We start from the raw sequence: 18852 nt of genomic DNA, 5'->3' as shown, positions 1-18852 counted from the left end.
AGTCAAAACCACCGTTTAAACGCCTGCGTTTTACGCTTACTTATCTTTAAAACGACACACATTTTCTTTTTCTCTCTTTTTCATCTCTTTCTCTCTCTCCCACGAGACTTTTTTTTCCCTCTCTCTCTCTTTCTTTCGTTCCTTGTACCTTCCTCCATTTTTCTCCATCTTTCCTCTTTCTTTATCTTCAACCTGCCTTATTCATCTCCTTCGTATCCATACCTTTTTGCGAATTCGTAGAGTCAAAGTATGGTCTCGCTGAGATCTTTCAGCTGTTTCGTGCTTGTTTTCGGGTTGTTGTACAGTGCTAGTTTGGTTTCTGCTGGAGACATAGTTCACCACGATAACTCGCTTCCGCAGAGACCTGGTTGCAACAACAATTTTGTTCTGGTGAGAATACTCATCGAATCAGCGTTGGTTTTGCCCTTAACACCTCTTAGCTCGCTTCTCTTGGTGATGATTTTCAGTCGTTTAGCTTTCTGTTGGGTTTCAGATGGCTAATCAATAGGGTTTAGAAGCTTCCTCATAGTTATCTCAAACTACGGAATTAATCTTTTGATTGCTTAATTCTCGTCTATTTTTTTTTTTATGAGCTTTGGATTTTATACTTGATGTCATTCAGAGACACGTCAATCCTTAGAAAGGGTTTTTGTTTGTTCACAGCTTAGTTCAGCGATAGCCATTACACGATCGTTTTGTAGTCTCGTGGGTTTGCGTGCGTGAATACTAAAGCAAGCCCAAGTAATTGTTTCTTACTTTCTTCATGTGTTGCTAGCTATTTGTTAGATATCTCGACCGATTTGATTTGAATAGATCGGATACAGATCTGGAACTCTTACTTTCTGCATTGAAGCCAGTTTAGCTTCCCTGCCATGGGGCTTTTGAATGTGGCATATCATCTTCGAACATAATTCCATGTACAGGTCAAAGTGCCAACTCGTGTTGATGGGGTAGAACAGGTGGAATATGTTGGTGTGGGTGCTAGGTTTGGCCCAACCTTGGAATCAAAGGAGAAACATGCTACTCTCATAAAACTTGCTATTGCAGACCCTCCTGATTGTTGCAGCACACCCACAAATAAGGTTGGAATCTGTTTTGTTTGTGTGGAATATATATCCTCTTGGTATTTCCGGTTGTAATTCTGGTTCATTTTCTCTTTTGGTAGCTTACTGGAGAGGTCATTCTTGTTCACCGTGGTAACTGCAGTTTTACCACCAAAACAAAGGTAGCTGAAGCAGCTGGTGCCTCAGCTATCCTTATTATAAACAACAGCACAGGTAATCAACTGATGCTTTTCTTTACTTATTTCCTTCCAAATTCTCAGAATTCTAGTTATCCTCTTGAGTTTTGCAAGGTTGAATGTTGTTTTGCAGATCTTTTCAAGATGGTATGTGAGAAAGGTGAAAACGTTTTAGATATAACTATTCCGGTCGTTATGCTACCTGTTGACGCTGGTAGAAATCTGGAGGAGACCGTTAAGAATAACTCCATAGGTAAATCTCAGATTGAGTACAGTTTTACTTCAGCAGAGATTAGTCGTCTTCGTGAGTTACTAATATTATTAAATTGTTTTCTAGCATATCTTCTTATTCTAGTTTGTCAACTTTTTAGCCTCTCTTTTTAAATGTTGTTGTTGACTGTATTTGTTCAGTTACTTTGCAGCTCTACTCACCGAAACGTCCAGCAGTTGATGTGGCTGAGGTCTTCCTATGGCTTATGGCTGTTGGTACCATTTTGTGTGCTTCTTATTGGTCTGCGTGGACCGCCAGGGAAGAAGCTGTTGAGCAAGACAAGCTGCTAAAGGTGCTCACTAGCATAAAAAAATACCTTAACAAATTACATTGTATATCCACCGTGGTCGAACCTTTTGGCTGCCAAGGAAAATGAAGTCCTTTCTCTCAGGCTTTTTGTTATAATTATCAAACCGCAGGATGGATCAGATGAACCTTTGCAGTTATCAACCACCAGCTCCAGAGGTGTTGTTGAGATCACTGTGATATCAGCAATTTTGTTTGTTGTGGTTGCTTCTTGTTTCCTGATCATGCTCTACAAGCTTATGTCATTCTGGTTTATAGAAGTGTTGGTGGTACTCTTTTGCATAGGTGGCGTAGAGGTCAGAACGTTTATCCTATGACCAATTGAATCCATGGCAATACCTTATTGAATTCATGCCTGTTACTGAGATTGTAAGTTTTGCTGGTGCTATCAGGGGCTGCAGACCTGTTTTGTCGCTTTGCTCTCTTGGTATGTTTATTTCTTCTTATTATACTTTCTTTCGCCTTCAGGAGCATTTTCCGCCTCTGTTTTGCTTTTCTAATAGTCGTGTAGAGGAAACTTTTAGATGGACAGTACCACTGATCTCAGATATTGGCCCATTCTCATTTTCAAACTTCCTATGTTCTGCGTTGTCTGGATTTAAGGGCTTGTTTTCCATAAAATATTGAAAGTGAGAGGAACCATGAAATATATTTTTTTTAGGGCTGTTCGCTTTAATTCTCAACTTAGACATATGTATGTGCAGGCTTTCTCACTCGTTAAAAAGATAAAAAGAAAAACTGGGACTGACGTTGGATTTATTATAGTTTCAGATGGTTCCGCCGCTTCGGAGAATCATATGTCAAAGTTCCTTTTCTGGGTGCTGTCTCATACTTGACTCTGGCCGTTTGTCCCTTTTGCATAGCATTTGCTGTTACCTGGGCAGTTTGCCGCCAAAACTCTTTAGCTTGGATAGGGCAAGATATACTTGTAAGCACGCCTTTCTGTCTCTTAACTGACTTCAGTTTGTGTCCATGTATTTTTATAGGTACAGTATATATGCAAAATGTCTCGTGTTAAATTTCTCTACAAGACCACCCATGCTTATGTGTATAGAAATTGGTGTTGGGTTGACCCACAAAGGACAGAAAATAACAGCTCACTGTTGCATTTTTTCTTGCTGTGACAGGGAATCTCGCTGATAATCACAGTTCTTCAAATTGTCCGGGTACCAAATCTTAAGGTAATGTCCATTTCTTTTTGTGGACACTCAATCTCGCATTTTGGCATCTGTAGCCATCTAATACCAGCTGCATGTTGGAACCATAACTTTTCCAGTGTAATTATACGTGCCTAAAAACTTGGCACCTAAATAAATAAGCTGTAAAATCCAAACCAGTCAATAGAAGACTGAAAAATTCGTTGCTGCTGGTAGACAGTGCCAATCGATTCTGCCGATGTATAGAAGACCCATCTCCTTAAATAGCAGTATTAGTTCATTGAAATTTAATGTTAACAGGTTGGAGTTGTTCTTCTCAGCTGTGCCTTCATGTATGACATCTTCTGGGTATTTGTTTCAAAATGGTGGTTCCGTGAAAGCGTGATGATTGTGGTAAGTATTTCCTGCATTTCCATACTTCTCTGTCTGCTCCACACTGAATGCTTTTGAGAAACCATCGGCCTTTTCTGTTTTCCCACCTAAAGGTAGCCCGTGGTGACAGAAGTGGAGAAGACGGCATCCCAATGCTACTAAAGATCCCACGTATGTTTGATCCTTGGGGTGGCTACAGTATCATCGGATTTGGCGATATCATCTTACCAGGACTGCTTGTAACTTTTGCACTGAGGTTTGCACTACTAAGTCTACTATCCCCTTCCCTTGTTCCCATGTTTTTGCACATTTCTTCCCCTTATTACTGTATCAACTAAACTGGGGTATTAGAAGCATATGGTCAGCTTAATGGAATGAAATTGCTTGAGCGTGGGGAAAAATAATCTTACAGAAACACCCTCCTGTAATGGTTTTGACTTTTTTGAAGAACTAGATAGAAATATCATTGAAACGTGCAAGTGTTGTTATTGTTGCACCTAATGTGGTTCGGAGCATCATAAAAGTATCGCCATAGGAGATATAACCAACAAAATCTAGTATATAGATTTAGTTCAGGAGTTTGAATTAATCAAATGTCCCCAGAGAAATCAGGGTAAGTGTGCACTACGTAGACAAATGGAGACATTACAAGATGTTGTTTAAGAAAAGAAAAGATACTGGATCTTCTCCATCTTCTCATGTTTCAGTAGGGAGACGGAAACGTATTATTGTTATCAGTGATATTCTGGATTTTTATCTTTTCCTTTATTATGGTGCTATGAGGCAGAGGAGCTGTTCTGATCTTGATCAAATTGCAGATACGACTGGCTGGCAAACAAGAGGCTCAAGTCAGGATACTTCCTTGGGACAATGTCTGCTTATGGTCTAGGTATGATCCCTCAAATAGGGAAGATAGAGAAAGAAAGAAGAATTTCCAGAATCTAACTTTATTACTTGTTATTAATTATATCACAGGTCTTCTCGTAACATACATTGCCCTAAACTTGATGGATGGGCACGGGCAACCAGCTTTACTTTACATCGTCCCATTCATACTGGGTGAGTCTTATTAAGTAGAGGTTTTTGGGAAATCAAAAGCCAAAGCAATGGAAAGTGTTTGTATCTGAAGAATGCTTTGTGTCAAATTTCAGGTACTTTGATAGTGTTAGGTCACAAGAGAGGTGACCTGAAGACCCTATGGACAACAGGGGAACCCGAGAGGCCATGTCCTCACGTTCGCCTTCAACCTCAATCTTAAAAAAGAAAAACCATCAAATCTGATCGGATCATTCTCTCTAGTTTTATTGTTAATAGTCACACTTGTTAGGTCTATATACATATATATATGTATCTCTACCTCAGTCTTACAGAATCAAACAGACCCCTACACGCCCATTGTCTTTACTCTTTTTAACCTCCCTTATTCCCCTTTCTTACGTCTTTCTATTCAAAGAGAACACGAAAAGACTAGACTGGGTGAGATTCTGTTTTTAAAAAAATAGTTGCATCACAAAAGGTTCATCATGTCTGTAATTAGGCGGAAACATTTGCGGGGAAAGACCAAAAAAAAACTAGCACCGTTTTCTTTTCTCTTCACTAACAAGTCTGACTATATTTCCTAATCATGTTTCTCCATTTGTCTTTAAGGTTATCAGCAGTACGTGTTTCGTGGAAAACATTCTTTCCCATTTTCAGAATTTTCTTCCATGGCATGTTCTTCCTTGCTTCAGCAGCAAATTTCTCCACTCCGGCAATGAGCATATCTTCTTCTTTGGATGTCCAAAGTATTCGTCTTCTCTGATACTTCCAATCCTTGCCAACTTGCACTTGTTCCCCTTTGGATGAACAGCTATCATCCTCTTCCTCGTCCTCATCCCAACTTCTCATCTCTTGATCTTCTGGATGCATGAAGACTGCCTTTTCGCCCCCAGCGGCCATCTCTAACAATGCTAGAAAGTTGAACCAGCAGTATGGGCAGTAATATGGATTTGCAAGATCCTCCACACTACTACCCAACTCATCTTCCAAACACTCCACGTGAAATGAAACGAGACAGTCACTCCCACAACAACGGGTTACAAGCTTGTCTGAAACTTCACATACAATGCAAGCATCTGAGTTCTGCAGCGGCTCCGATCCTCCACTACAACTCTCACTCGTCACATCACAAATGGGTTCGATCTCAACAGGCATGGTCTCACCTCTTGATTTATCAGAATCCTTGCCAACTTGCACTTGTTCCCCTTTGGATGAACAGCCATCATCCTCCTCTCCTTGTAACTCTTGATCATTAACAAAGTCTGCTGAGTTCTCCTCTTGGTTTCCATTTCCATCACCGTGAACTTCACATACGATCTCAACAGGCATGGTCTCACCTCTTGATTTATCAGAATCATTGTCAACTTGCACTTGTTCCCCTTTGGATGAACAGCCATCATCCTCCTCTCCTTGTAACTCTTGATCACTAACAAAGTCTGCTGAGTGCTCCAGGTTTCCATTTCCATCACTGTGAACTTCACATACGACACAAGCATCCTGTGAGGGGAAAAGATGAACAAACACATCAACTTAAGAGCCTAGAATAGAAATTCAAATCCAGCATCTAAATTTCAAGTTCCACAACCACACATTTACACATCAAAAACCAGAGAAATTTCACTTACATCCCAATTGCAGACTTTGAGGTAAGCGATTGCGTCATCTCTAGTCGTTTCAAGAGCCGCATCTCGGAATGAACGGATGAGTTGTTCATTAAGCAATTCAGGCTGCGAATTCGGCGGCGCCTCAGCAGTTTCCTTGTCGAGCGGCAAGGTGTTTCTGAGGAAAGCCTCCATCGCCGTATCAAACTTCCACTTGAATCCCTCAAGGTAAAAGAGTGCTTCCTCTCGAGACGCATCGCAGATTTGATGAACACAAACATCACTGGTTTGTGTGGTTTGTGTGGGATTTCCACTTCCCTGAGTGTTTTGAATCTGAAAGGAAAAATGCAAAAGTAGTCTAGGCATCAACACTGGAGTTCCATTCTTTTTTCAACAAAAACCATCAAGAGGTAATGTTTTGCACTTTAGATATTATCAACCACAATTCGAGCAAGATAGTAGTAAGTAGTGCAGAGAAAGAGAAGAAGATTTACTACCTCCTCCACTTTAGATGACGCCATTAAAGGTATAGTTTGAAGCATATGTTCTTCAGAAGCTTCGTTGAGTGACTCTGGCGGGTCAACCTCCATCGCACTATACGAGAAAGATTCAAAAATCTAGAAACCACATCAACACAGAAAGCAAACAGACACTAAACCCTAAATCAAGAAATCCACCAGAAGATAAATCGAATCAGAAAGGAAACCCCAACACATTTACGAAACAAATCATTACTTGTTGGAGACAACAATCGCAAAATAAGAAAGGAAGGAAATTACCATGAAGAAGAAGAGCTCCTGATTTTGACTGATGTCAAGCTAAGTGAACCCATCCATGGAGCTATGTCCTGCATCAACGCCTTTTCAGATTCCAATCCCGTCAATGAAGATGAGTCCTGCGGATTCGATCGCCGAATCTTCACCGGCGCATTCGATCGCCCGTCCGGCGGACAATAAATCCGCCGATTCGACTTCATTTGAGAAGGCGTTGGATGGCACTCGTCTAGGAATTCGCCGACGGCTTGTTCTATATTCCAATTTTTGAGTTGGAGGTAAAGGACTGCCTCATCTAGATTCGCTTCGCAGAATGATTTGATAAGTTCAGGTCTCGATTGAGGCGGTTGCTCCTCCTGCGGACCAGGCGGCTGATTCGAGCTCCGACCTGAATCGGTCGTCAATGGCGGTATATACGGCGCCTCCGACGCGGATTTCTCGTTCCCCGGCGAAGATTTAACCGTGAGTGACGGCAGCGGCAAAGTTATGCTGCGGCAAGCCTCTATCGCTGCATCCACATCTACATTTCCTCGGAATCCGTCGAGGTAAGAGAATGCTTCTTGTCTAGAAACTGATAACTCCTTGCAGATTCGTTTTTCCCCATCATCCATCGTCGGAGAAAGGAAAGTGTTCGTCCCCAGTTTAAAATTTTGGGCGGGACTTCTATTTTTGTCAGAATCTTTCCCAAGAAGACGAGTACTTGTTAAAACGATGTCAAATCACGCAATTAGAGATATTTAGATCCACAAGACGCGAGGGGTAAAATGGTAATTAACAACAATAAACCAACCAATAAAACCTACTTAAAACCTTAACAATTGTTTACACTCACTTTTTAATTTTTACATAATTTTGTTGAGAAGAAAAGTTCCAACAATATTGTATAACATTGAAACATCAAACATCAAACTTTATTTAGAAAGATTGGATTTGATACGTTAATATACATCAGTGTTCATTTTAATTTTCAGTACTATATACTGTATATCTCTAGCTTATACAATGTCATGACGTTTTTATCTACGAATGATATGTTTGTCGTTTTATTCGAATATAGAGAAGTGTAGTAATAATTTGGAGATAGAGTTAGGCCTTTAGTATAAACCATATATGAATGTGATTAGGAATCCTGAATAGGAACAACCGGCATTTTGCCACCGTACATGTCTGGAAGAATTTAAATTTTCAGTACTAGATATCTCTTTGGCTTGTTATAATGTTTGACAATCACAATAGATATATTTTTAGTCTTATTCAAATTTAAAGAATACACGAGTAAGTAATATGGAGACACAGATGGGCCTGTAATAGAAACCAGATATGAATATGATTAGGAATCCTGAATAGGTACAAGCGGCATTTTGCCACCGTAGATGTCTGGAAGTTGGGTTTCGTCAATATCTTCAAGTAGAATGGAAGTGAGTTTCTTGTTCTCCACGAAAACAATCTGTTCCAAACCCCAAAAACAACAACAAGAATTAACAATCCATGTTTTCAAAACAAATATATAATAGATTAAAGTGCAGAGCCAAATTTACCTTTTTCTTGGTGTTGCTGTCGATAAACGGATAAATCATCTTCCACGCGGTCATAAAAATGTAGGGTGCATGAACTAAATAGAGTTTCCCTAGTCTCTCTGGGTAACAATCCTGGCAAGCAAAAAAAAAAAAAAAAAGAGTTTTACTAATCTTCTTCAATTGCATATCCATTTGTGAAATGATACTTATGTTGTCAGGACCACAATTAGATAGACGATCTTTTGGGTCTCGATCGGTCTCTGTTTTTCATTATTTATTTTTTTTGGTGGTCCGGTTTTGATTCCAAACTTAGTAAATGACATAGTAAATGACATAGTTTTGGCCTTATTTTGAGTTAATAGCAGTAATTCCCTCTCTTTTTTTTTATTTTGGTATGTTTGGTTGGTAAAAAAAAAATATATATATAATGAGAGGAAATACTATTGTAAGTAACCTGCAAAGTGGATAGAGCAGCAAGGTAGCCGCGGATGTCACAATTAGAGTATCCCCATCCTTGGAGATCTCCTATGGTTATGAACTTTTCTTCACCTCTTGGCATTCTAAACATGATATTCCATCAAAACAAAAATAATAGCATTAATTATAGATAAGAGTCATGGTTTCGTTTAATTAACCACTTGAAATTTTAAAGCTGATATTAACCTTGCACAGATCTTCTCCAACGTGTAGACCACAAAACCTGCCCAAAAAAAAAAAAAAAAAAAACAAAAGTTTGGAAGATGATGATGATAAGAAAGATTTGGATACAGAAAGGTGAAAAAGTGGTGAGAGAGAGACTGACGCTTGAACTCCTCAGGGTTGCCTTTGGCAGGGTTATGTCTGTTCCCAAAGGCAACAACGATAGGTCGACCCAACTTATCAAGCCCTTGCATACACACTTTCTTGTGTGACAGATCATTCGCAATCTCTGTTTCAGGAATGTGGCCCTTGGGGAGGACGCTTCTTTTCCAAGTCAGGTACTTGAGGAACAGCGTTGAAGCCTTTTCGATGTCGTGGTCACGCGCCCGCAGAAACCGCCTTATCATCAGGTCATCCACCTCCTGCACCACACCCATCCCAATATCTCAACTTTACGCCGAAAACAAACAAACGATAACAAAGGAGCTGCTTTTTTACTAAGTCAACCCCAAACTAACTCAGGTTTGTGCTTTTTTAGTCAGCTAAATTGACTTTTTCAACCAACAAAGAAAGAAAAAAAAAATCGAACCTTAGTGGAGGGATCTTGTCGGTCGCAAAGAGCTCTCATGATCCCGACTTTGCTCCTCTCGATCTCATCTTCGATCAACGGTCCGTTCTCTTCATGCTCAGGTGCTGCTTCTTCAGCTACTTGCTTGTTCTCCTTCGTCTCCATCCGTTTCTCCGTGCCAGATCTCGAGATTGGTGAGAGAGAGAAAGAAAGAGGTTGAATCGATCATAAATGAAGAAGACAGGCCAAGGAGGAGGAGGGAAAAAGTATCATTCAATACGGTTGGGCTCCTTTCCCCTTCAACGGCGACACCCACCTACTCTGACTCATTTATTGACTTTGTTCCTTTACATGTTGTCCTACTCCTCCTCTTTCACTTGGTGAGGAAAGAAGACGACCATCTCATTCTCGCCACTCTTAACTCACAACCATTGGGCCTCACTTCACTTGGATCCTAATCATCTCAACTAATTAACTTTTATTTCTTTGCCTTATAATGGGCCTTATAGTTGTAGCCCATGACAGAAGCTCCTTCGTGCGTTTGTGAACTGTCTGTAAATCCCCAACTTTCTCTTTACTTATAAAGCCTTAACGTCACTTTTTTGGGGTCCGGATATGTTTCTAGAATATCACCCCAGTGGCAGTGATGTTTATGTTGTTTAGTAGATGTTCCAAACAAAAAGTTGTTTAGTTAATTTGCAATATTCGTTTATATAGATTGATCTTTTGAAAATTAAAATTATTATTCTTTTGAGTTATGTCAAATGAGGTAGTTTCCTGTTATATAGATTGTTTGGTACTCATATAAATAATTACAATTCACGATGTCCAAAATATGTCGTATCTTTTTTAATATCATCCCACATGCATGTAACAAATAAACGGATCCGCTTCGTTTCCAAATATTTATGATTGCATATATGTACACCAACTAAGTACAGCTAGACAGATAATTTAATTAAATTAAGAGTCATCAAGAAACGATCAATAATGCTAATGTACTTTTACTAATCTAGACACGGTTCGGTTCTTTTTACCAACAAAAAAAACACGGTCCGGTTCAGTTCACGCCTCAAACAAAAAGATGCTACTAATATTTATCAAAGTAAATATGCAACTGTAGGATAGGTTATTCGATGAAATGTGATTTGTACAACCGGAAGCAAGCGAGGATGTCACGGATATTTGCTACTGCCAAGTGTCGAGCTTATGGTGGAAAATAAAAGTTTTCATCTCTTACCAGTTCTTTATTGTTTCCGTTAGAATGTTATTACATAGAGATTAATATAAATATTTTTAATTAATCACCTCCGAACCGGAAAATTAGTAAACGTTGACAAACCTAAAACCGAACAAAAGAAAGAAAAAAATGAATTCCAAAATTAGACTTTCAGCCTAACACAATTTTAGTCTGGTTAAATGGATTGAGGAGGAAAACAAAGTAAGTGAGAGTAGGGAAACGGACATGTGATCACAGAGAAGCAAATTACATTTCTGAGCTGTTCAATCTTTACATTGAATATGTCAATCCCTGGTAATGGAACTAAACTCCAATTGTTCTTTCTATATACTATTTCTTAGTTGATAATGTTGAAATGAAAAAAAAAGGCCTATTTCTTAGTTTTCTTTTGTATGCTTTCGAGTTCGACTTTGAACTTTCCGAAAAAAAAAAAAAGCACCCCTGTAATTTACAATTATATTATTTTGTCGTTAGTACAGGTAATATACTGTGTTAAAATAGTTATTCGGTCCAGACGATTTTGCTTTTCAAAAAGCAATCACTTTTCCACACACTTCTTCACCTTTTTTCCTCCAACGGTCGGAAGTCCATTTTCATCGCCTGCGAGTCAAAAGTTATTCCATTTTTTTTTACAGTTTGCTTTTGGCCAACATGATGTATTTTTTATTTTTTTTTAACTGTTGGACTTAGGCATATAAAAGATGGGTCGTCTTTTCCACCAAAAAAAAAAAGATGGGTCGTCTATATTCGGACCCACTTTATTTGTTGGCAAAACCTTAAGAAAAAAAAAAAAAGACAACTCACAGAACCATCATCTACCATGATTATTACTTCTATTTTAGACCTAAAACAATAATAGTAGTTATGCTTCATAATTACGATGTCTGAAAAACTAAGCTGCTTCGTTCATTATAAGAAAAATAAGGATAATATAACAATTGCCGTCATTATAAAAAAAAATGCTAAATTAGCTCAAACATGCTTTTACCCATTGGAGTTTCAGAATACAATAATAGGTAACCAACAGAATTATTAGAGTGGGTTTTTGTTACATTATTAATCCTTGTTCCAATTATTAGCGGGGAACAATAGCTTTACCAAGATCATCGTTATCCATGATTCCCTGTTTTTTTTTTTTCCATTTTTTTAAAAAAGACGTTATAGGCTTCTTTTTATTCTCTCTCTCCTCTATAAAATCACTCTTTTCTCCATAGACACTATTATCCATTAATGCAGAAAAAGAAAAGCTCGGAACTTTAACGTTTCTAGAGAGAGAGAGAGAGAGAAAGAGATGGAGGGGAAAGAAGAGGATGTGAGAGTGGGAGCGAACAAGTATCCGGAGAGGCAACCGATAGGGACATCGGCTCAGACGGACAAGGACTACAAGGAGCCACCGCCTGCGCCACTGTTCGAGCCAGGGGAGCTGAGTTCGTGGTCGTTCTGGAGAGCAGGAATCGCTGAGTTCATAGCGACATTCCTGTTTCTATACATCACAGTTCTGACAGTGATGGGAGTGAAGAGAGCTCCGAACATGTGTGCCTCTGTTGGAATCCAAGGCATTGCTTGGGCTTTCGGTGGCATGATCTTTGCCCTTGTCTACTGCACCGCTGGAATTTCTGGTATCTCATATTCCCATTTTCAATTTTCAGGATAATTTATTTTTAGTGAACAATATTTATTCTTCAGTTTTGGTTTTGGGTTATGAGGAAAGCGCAGACATTTGATTTATACAGAAAAGTTTGGTTCTTTTGATCTAAATAGTAAGGGAAAGCTCAAAAGAAACAGCTCTAATGCGTTCAATTACACAGGTGGACACATAAACCCGGCGGTGACATTCGGACTGTTGTTAGCTCGGAAACTGTCACTGAGCAGAGCAGTCTTCTACATGGTGATGCAATGCCTCGGAGCCATCTGCGGCGCCGGAGTTGTCAAAGGCTTCCAGCCCAATCCCTACCAAACCCTCGGCGGCGGAGCCAACACCGTCGCTCACGGCTACACTAAGGGCTCCGGTCTCGGCGCTGAGATCATCGGCACCTTCGTCCTTGTCTACACCGTCTTCTCCGCCACTGACGCCAAGAGAAGCGCTCGTGACTCCCACGTTCCGGTAATCTCGAAAAGAAAGAGAACAAAACTAGTCCTTGTTTGTTTTGGGGTTCATAATTTATTCGGGAGTAATTCTGTAACTCGGTGTTTTAATTTTATCGCGTTATTTTTTGTGTGTGCAGATCTTGGCTCCGCTCCCAATCGGATTCGCTGTGTTCTTGGTTCACTTGGCGACGATTCCGATCACCGGAACTGGAATTAACCCAGCTCGGAGTCTCGGAGCTGCAATCATCTACAACAAGGACCACGCTTGGGACGACCACGTGAGAGAGAGTCCATCCCTTTTAGTTATTTTTACAAATTTTCGTTGATTTCTTCTTTCTATTCTTCTTCTAATGCAGATTTTGGTCGTTTTCTTTGTTATATTGCAGTGGATATTCTGGGTGGGACCATTCATAGGTGCAGCTCTTGCGGCTCTCTACCATCAGCTTGTCATCAGAGCCATTCCATTCAAGACCCGAAGCTGATTTCCTTCTTAGATTCTTCGTCCCTTTCTTCTTTTTTTAAGTTCGCTACTGTTGTTGTTGCTTAATGAATTTTGATATCTGGTCATCTTTATTTTATGTATTTGGTTGGCCTCTCTATTTGCTCTTTCTGTGTAATTTTACTGTGGATGATCTCTTTTATCTCGTTAATGATAATTATTGGTTTGGTTTACTGTGGTTTGTAGTTACATTTGACACTAAAATTTGACTTCTACATTTCTCTGTTCTGGTCTGGTCCAATCGAATAAACCTAAACTTAAAATATAGTTTGCTCTGGGTTTAAATGTAGCCCATTTGCTGCCTATAAGCCATTTACATTGGACCTCTTTTGGGCTCCATAATTTAACGTAGTATGCCATTTATTTTTTCCTTAAACTGCAATTGTTCGACATAATCTTAAACTTAGAAACAAAAGTAATACATGTATGGGTAATTATGGGTTTGCATATCTCTATCATACAAGTTTGTATCCGCCTTCAAGTAGAATGGGGGATGGCCGTATCCTATGTATGACAGTTTTTCCCATAAATGAATGTAATGGATTTGCCGCGGGAACAAAAGAAAAAGTAATACATTTGGTGGACAAGAAAACTAATTAATACTAATTATATTCTGATATCCATTACTACGGTTGTTAACATTAAAGTTATTTGTGTCCCAAGAAAGTAAGTCAAAAAGAGTCATTGTTCCGATGGATGGCCAACCAAGCTAACAGAAAACATTCTACTCCATTTTTTTACTATTCTAGAAGGTATATATAAACCTCGTCAAAGTGGATTACCCACTGCATCATTCGAAAGCTTTTTGATTTATTTTTTAATTATGTGCGTTTAATCATTTGCAATTTGTTTTTTTTTTTAAATATAGATTATTCTAATTATTAAGTTTTGAAAATTTTCATATCTTCAAAGTGTGTAGCTATATGATTCACCTGCTTGGAAATTAAATCTATATATTGATGATATCTTAGATAACTTTGTGCAGATCAGTAGAGTATGTGATAATTTCGGATGCAGCAGAGAGCCATCGATATTTTTGTTCAGTAATTTTTGGTATAGTTTTCTATGTAAGGTTCACGTGGTGGGTTGCTGGCTGCTTACATGATCATGTATAATTTTTCATATACTGTTATACACATAATATACTCAGACTGTGTGTGCGTAAGTAACGAATCTAGAATTAAATTGTTACATATTCATAATACATTTCATTATTCAGTATTCAGTATTCAGTAAACAGTCTGATGAATGCATGGCACAAGGGCGGTCCAACTCCCAACCATCTACACCATTTTATTAATATATCATTGACCATGAAACAAGAAAACAAAATCGTATTTAATTATTATAATATAAAATAAGATGACTCAATCTCACTAAAAACACGGTTGGTCGACATTACTCAAGAAATTATGTTGACTTGTTTAGAAGCTATGTAATACTATATTACTTTTTTCCCCGACGAGAATAGCAGAGAGTTTCATGCTTTAAGATTAAGTTCTGCTTGGTAATTTGTATCGAAAAGATTCTATTTCTACGATCTCAGTTATATTTACCGATCATATTTTACTTAATCATGAATTGTGTTGAATTATTTTTGCCTTTTATCCTATCTAATAATGCAATTCTTCCATTCAATTTTGTGATTCTGCTAATTTTGTAGTGTCAAAATGTTTCAGATGGATTAACATACGGTATAACTCTAATCTACATGCTTCCTTAATTCGCAAATCATGCAATAAAAGTTAAATGCTATCAATATATATGTTATATAGCCCGAAATACACATCAGACATATTACAATCAAGTCATCTTCATCTATTAATTAACTTGCTCACGTCATGTAGATTTTAACCGTTAAAATTTAACGTTTAATGTATAGTAAAAAGTTATAGCATATATACGTATAGGTAAGCTATATAAATACACACACATCCCCAACTATTCTAAAATTCCAATATCTCCGTCAATTAATTATACAGCCTTCTATTTAGGTGAGCTACCAAGCAACTTTCTTTCAAGTCAATCAGCAAAAAATAAATAAGTTTTTTTTTTCTCTTTGGTTATAAACCGGTGACAAAAGTATATTTATTTACACCTTGATCCATCAATGATAAATATTCACAAAATTTCATTATATTACTGATGAAAATAATCTATAATTTTTTGATTTATTACAGATTGAATAGTTACTCATAGTCATATAAACTCTAATTATATTAGAAAAGAGGCGTAAGTAGAAAGCTTTGTTGTGAATCGTATAATGAGGAGTATTAAAAATTTCAATGGGAAGAAAGTGAGAATCAGGGTTGTTTTTGTTTAAAACTGATAGTTTGAGGATAAGTTTGTAAAGAGGCGACACTGATTGGAGTGAAAAAGTAAATACTATTTGTCACTAGAATGCGCATTTAAAACAAAGGACTTGTTCCCTCTCTTTCTTTCCAAAACAAGAAGATCCATTCTCTCTCTCTCTCTCTCTCTCTCTGTACCTTCTCTGTTTACTAGAACCGCCATTATCAAGAAAATGTCTCCGGGGAAGAAGAGCCGAAGCTTTCCTCCGATATCAGAGTGTAAAAGTGGAGAGCATGAGTCGATTGCTGCAGATCTCGACGGGACTCTGCTTCTCTCGCGAAGCTCTTTCCCTTATTTCATGCTCGTCGCCATTGAAGCAGGCAGTCTCTTCCGTGGATTGATCCTCCTCCTATCTCTCCCGATCGTCATCGTCGCTTACCTCTTCGTCTCCGAGGCTCTCGGAATCCAAATCCTCATTTACATCTCATTCGCCGGCATCAAGATCCGCGACATTGAACTCGTCTCTCGCGCCGTTCTTCCACGGTACGCGCGATTCTAGTTATTTTTACCCTAAACACATGAAGTTTCTCTTTCGATTTTTTTTCTGGAAATCTCAGTTTTTCTTTGGTTTCAATTAGGTTTTACGCGGCGGATGTGAGGAAGGACAGTTTTGAGGTGTTTGATAAGTGTAAGAGGAAAGTTGTGGTGACTGCGAATCCGATAGTGATGGTGGAGCCATTCATTAAGGATTATCTTGGAGGAGAGAAAGTTCTCGGCACTGAGATCGAAGTCAACCCCAAAACGATGAAAGCCACCGGTTTCGTGAAAAAACCAGGTGTTCTTGTTGGAGATTTGAAGAGATTAGCCATCTTGAAGGAGTTCGGCGACGATTCACCGGATCTTGGCCTCGGTGACCGGACCTCTGATCACGATTTCATGTCCATCTGCAAGGTACTTATACACACTGACTCACTCTTGGTATCTATCTCCTCTTGCATTATTTGATTTGCCTTATATAGGTATCCAAAAGCTTAATCTTGCGTGTCTTGAAACTTTAAAACCCCAATTTAGGTGGCTAGTTTGATTAAGCAGAGTGCATAAACTAATAAAAAGCAATTAAAGAACCAATAAATGCACTAGGACCTATATCATGCCCGCGTAGCGGATCACATGATCTAGTGGGAAATTAAAATATCTTTTTTCATACAGCCTTCACATGATCTATTTACTTTCTTTTCCTCCTTGTTTTTACTTCTAAATGTTTTTATTTACTTTGTATGTGTTTAATAAACGCATGAAAACAAATCTAGACTGATTAGTTTTATTATGGTTTAGAAGTTTTTTTTTTTATTTAACATATACAAAACTCATATGCATACGTACACATATGTGAATCTAACAGTGGCAAAAAGTAGATAATACTAGAAGAGAGTGAGAAGAAATACAAGTGGTGAGTTTTCATAAATGTGTCCAACCTATCACCAACCACCCTCCCCACATAAGTTGGACGGTCCATTTAATGAACCAACCCATATGTCAAGATTTTTCTTTTTTTTTTCTCCTAACCCTGAAACTTTCGATATTTCACCAAATGTCTTACTATAAATGTGATCAAACTTTTGGAATTATCTTGTAAGAGAATGATAAACGAGTTGTTTTCTCAACAGGAAGGTTACATGGTGCACGAGACCAAATCTGCCACAACAGTGCCCACAGAGCGCCTAAAGAAGCGCATAATCTTCCACGATGGACGCCTAGTCCAACGACCGACGCCGTTAAACGCATTGATCATATACCTTTGGCTTCCTTTCGGCTTCATGCTCTCAATCTTCCGTGTCTACTTCAATCTGCCTTTACCCGAACGCTTCGTTCGATACACATACGAGATGCTCGGGATTCACCTCACGATCCGTGGCCACCGTCCTCCACCACCTTCCCCTGGCACCCCCGGAAACCTCTACGTGCTTAACCACCGCACCGCCCTTGACCCCATTATCATCGCCATTGCTCTCGGCCGTAAGATCTCATGTGTCACTTATAGTGTCTCTCGCCTCTCCCGTATGCTCTCACCTATCCCTGCCGTTGCTTTGACCCGAGACCGTGCCGCTGATGCTGCCCGCATGAGAAAACTCCTCGAGAAAGGTATATTTTTTTTATCATCATTCATTCATATATATACCCTTCATTTGCAGAAAACACAGTATCTCTGTTTACTAAACATTAAATGGTACCTTTATTATCACGTTAACTTAACCTGATATGAAAATAAAACATAAGATTTCTAGCCCATCACGGTCACACAAACATTTATCATTTGTATATCAAACACCTTTCGTATATGCAAAAGTAGGTAACAGGAGACCTCTGTTATTCTACATTTAATCATTGTCATCATGAGTCTTTTATTATCACTGCAACAGGTGATTTGGTGATCTGCCCTGAAGGCACGACTTGTAGAGAACCATATCTACTAAGATTCAGTGCTCTATTCGCAGAGCTAAGCGACCGGATCGTGCCTGTGGCCATGAACTGTAAGCAAGGGATGTTCAACGGGACGACAGTGAGAGGTGTGAAGTTCTGGGATCCATACTTCTTCTTCATGAACCCTAGACCTAGCTACGAGGCCACTTTCTTGGACCGCCTTCCTGAAGAAATGACGGTAAATGGTGGAGGAAAGACTCCTATCGAGGTTGCTAACTACGTTCAGAAAGTGATCGGTGGAGTATTGGGATTCGAATGCACTGAACTTACAAGGAAGGATAAGTATCTGTTGCTTGGAGGAAACGACGGGAAGGTCGAGTCTATCAATAAGACCAAGTCCAAGGAATAGTAATCCAATCCAGCTAATCACTGTTTGTTGCTATTTTACTTGGGAGTGAAGTTAGGTCTTTCTGGTTTTCGCGATTACTTTTTATTCAAATGGATTGTTTGGAAAAAAAAAATTAATTGACGATGCACTGGATAGTGAATTACATTTGAATCAACGTACGTGTATCAGTATATGTAGTTTACTATTTTCCCCTACTGTTTTTGTATGAGTATGTATACTCTCAAATATCTTTTTAGAAATATAAATGAGGAAGAAATAAAATCCAATTATTACAGGTTCTATTAACTCTCACGCATCTATTGTTTTCATTTTAGGGAAAAAAAAAAAAGAAATCTATTGTCTTTCATAACTGCATCGATCTTAGAGAGTTGTGCATACGTTGTTAGCTAGCCTCTGTAGTATCCTGCTTATGATCCATTTT

General features: G+C 38.7%; 6 protein-coding genes across 7 annotated transcripts; 3 read left to right on the top strand and 3 right to left on the bottom strand.

The window, feature by feature from the left end:
• The first annotated feature begins 100 nt into the window (after positions 1-100).
• LOC18994691 (signal peptide peptidase-like 4) lies at positions 101-4840 on the top strand. The gene is made up of 14 exons (XM_006418378.2): positions 101-390; positions 924-1082; positions 1166-1277; positions 1374-1493; positions 1652-1803; positions 1931-2113; positions 2210-2244; positions 2583-2745; positions 2945-2998; positions 3275-3367; positions 3460-3602; positions 4165-4235; positions 4322-4405; positions 4498-4840. Exons 1-14 carry the CDS (start codon positions 250-252, stop codon positions 4602-4604), a joined length of 1617 nt encoding a protein of 538 aa, XP_006418441.1. The 5' UTR covers positions 101-249; the 3' UTR covers positions 4605-4840.
• An 87-nt stretch (positions 4841-4927) lies between these two features.
• LOC112084053 lies at positions 4928-7393 on the bottom strand. The gene is made up of 4 exons (XM_024152342.1): positions 6765-7393; positions 6483-6579; positions 6010-6318; positions 4928-5881 (listed from the first exon to the last, which is right to left on the bottom strand). The coding sequence occupies exons 1-4, from the start codon at positions 7367-7369 to the stop codon at positions 4943-4945; spliced, it is 1950 nt and encodes a 649-aa protein (XP_024008110.1). The 5' UTR covers positions 7370-7393; the 3' UTR covers positions 4928-4942.
• LOC112083904 lies at positions 6332-7036 on the bottom strand. The gene is made up of 2 exons (XM_024152118.1): positions 6765-7036; positions 6332-6579 (listed from the first exon to the last, which is right to left on the bottom strand). The coding sequence occupies exons 1-2, from the start codon at positions 6959-6961 to the stop codon at positions 6411-6413; spliced, it is 366 nt and encodes a 121-aa protein (XP_024007886.1). The 5' UTR covers positions 6962-7036; the 3' UTR covers positions 6332-6410.
• A 539-nt stretch (positions 7394-7932) lies between the features above and the next one.
• LOC18994690 (phosphatidylinositol transfer protein 3) lies at positions 7933-9868 on the bottom strand. Its single transcript, XM_006418377.2, has 6 exons — positions 9504-9868; positions 9078-9336; positions 8939-8975; positions 8730-8835; positions 8297-8407; positions 7933-8205 (listed from the first exon to the last, which is right to left on the bottom strand). Exons 1-6 carry the CDS (start codon positions 9645-9647, stop codon positions 8089-8091), a joined length of 774 nt encoding a protein of 257 aa, XP_006418440.1. The 5' UTR covers positions 9648-9868; the 3' UTR covers positions 7933-8088.
• A 2072-nt stretch (positions 9869-11940) lies between these two features.
• On the top strand, positions 11941-13491 carry LOC18994689 (aquaporin PIP1-3). 2 transcript variants are annotated; one of them, XM_006418376.2, is made up of 4 exons: positions 11941-12341; positions 12531-12826; positions 12948-13088; positions 13197-13491. In XM_006418376.2, exons 1-4 carry the CDS (start codon positions 12014-12016, stop codon positions 13290-13292), a joined length of 861 nt encoding a protein of 286 aa, XP_006418439.1. In that variant the 5' UTR covers positions 11941-12013; the 3' UTR covers positions 13293-13491. The 2 variants fall into 2 exon arrangements, with proteins under 2 accessions (XP_006418439.1, XP_024007885.1); XM_024152117.1 differs by having other exon boundaries at positions 12948-13098.
• Positions 13492-15764: 2273 nt separating this feature from the next.
• On the top strand, positions 15765-18712 carry LOC18994688 (glycerol-3-phosphate 2-O-acyltransferase 4). The gene is made up of 4 exons (XM_006418375.2): positions 15765-16144; positions 16240-16552; positions 17269-17743; positions 18022-18712. Exons 1-4 carry the CDS (start codon positions 15834-15836, stop codon positions 18429-18431), a joined length of 1509 nt encoding a protein of 502 aa, XP_006418438.1. The 5' UTR covers positions 15765-15833; the 3' UTR covers positions 18432-18712.
• The last annotated feature ends 140 nt before the right edge of the window (positions 18713-18852 follow it).

Source organism: Eutrema salsugineum, unplaced genomic scaffold, assembly GCF_000478725.1.
Source record: "Eutrema salsugineum unplaced genomic scaffold, Eutsalg1_0 scaffold_5, whole genome shotgun sequence".
NCBI classification, from domain to species: Eukaryota; Viridiplantae; Streptophyta; class Magnoliopsida; order Brassicales; family Brassicaceae; genus Eutrema; species Eutrema salsugineum.
Note: the sequence above shows the minus strand (reverse complement) of the source record. Positions and strands in the feature narration are given on the sequence as shown.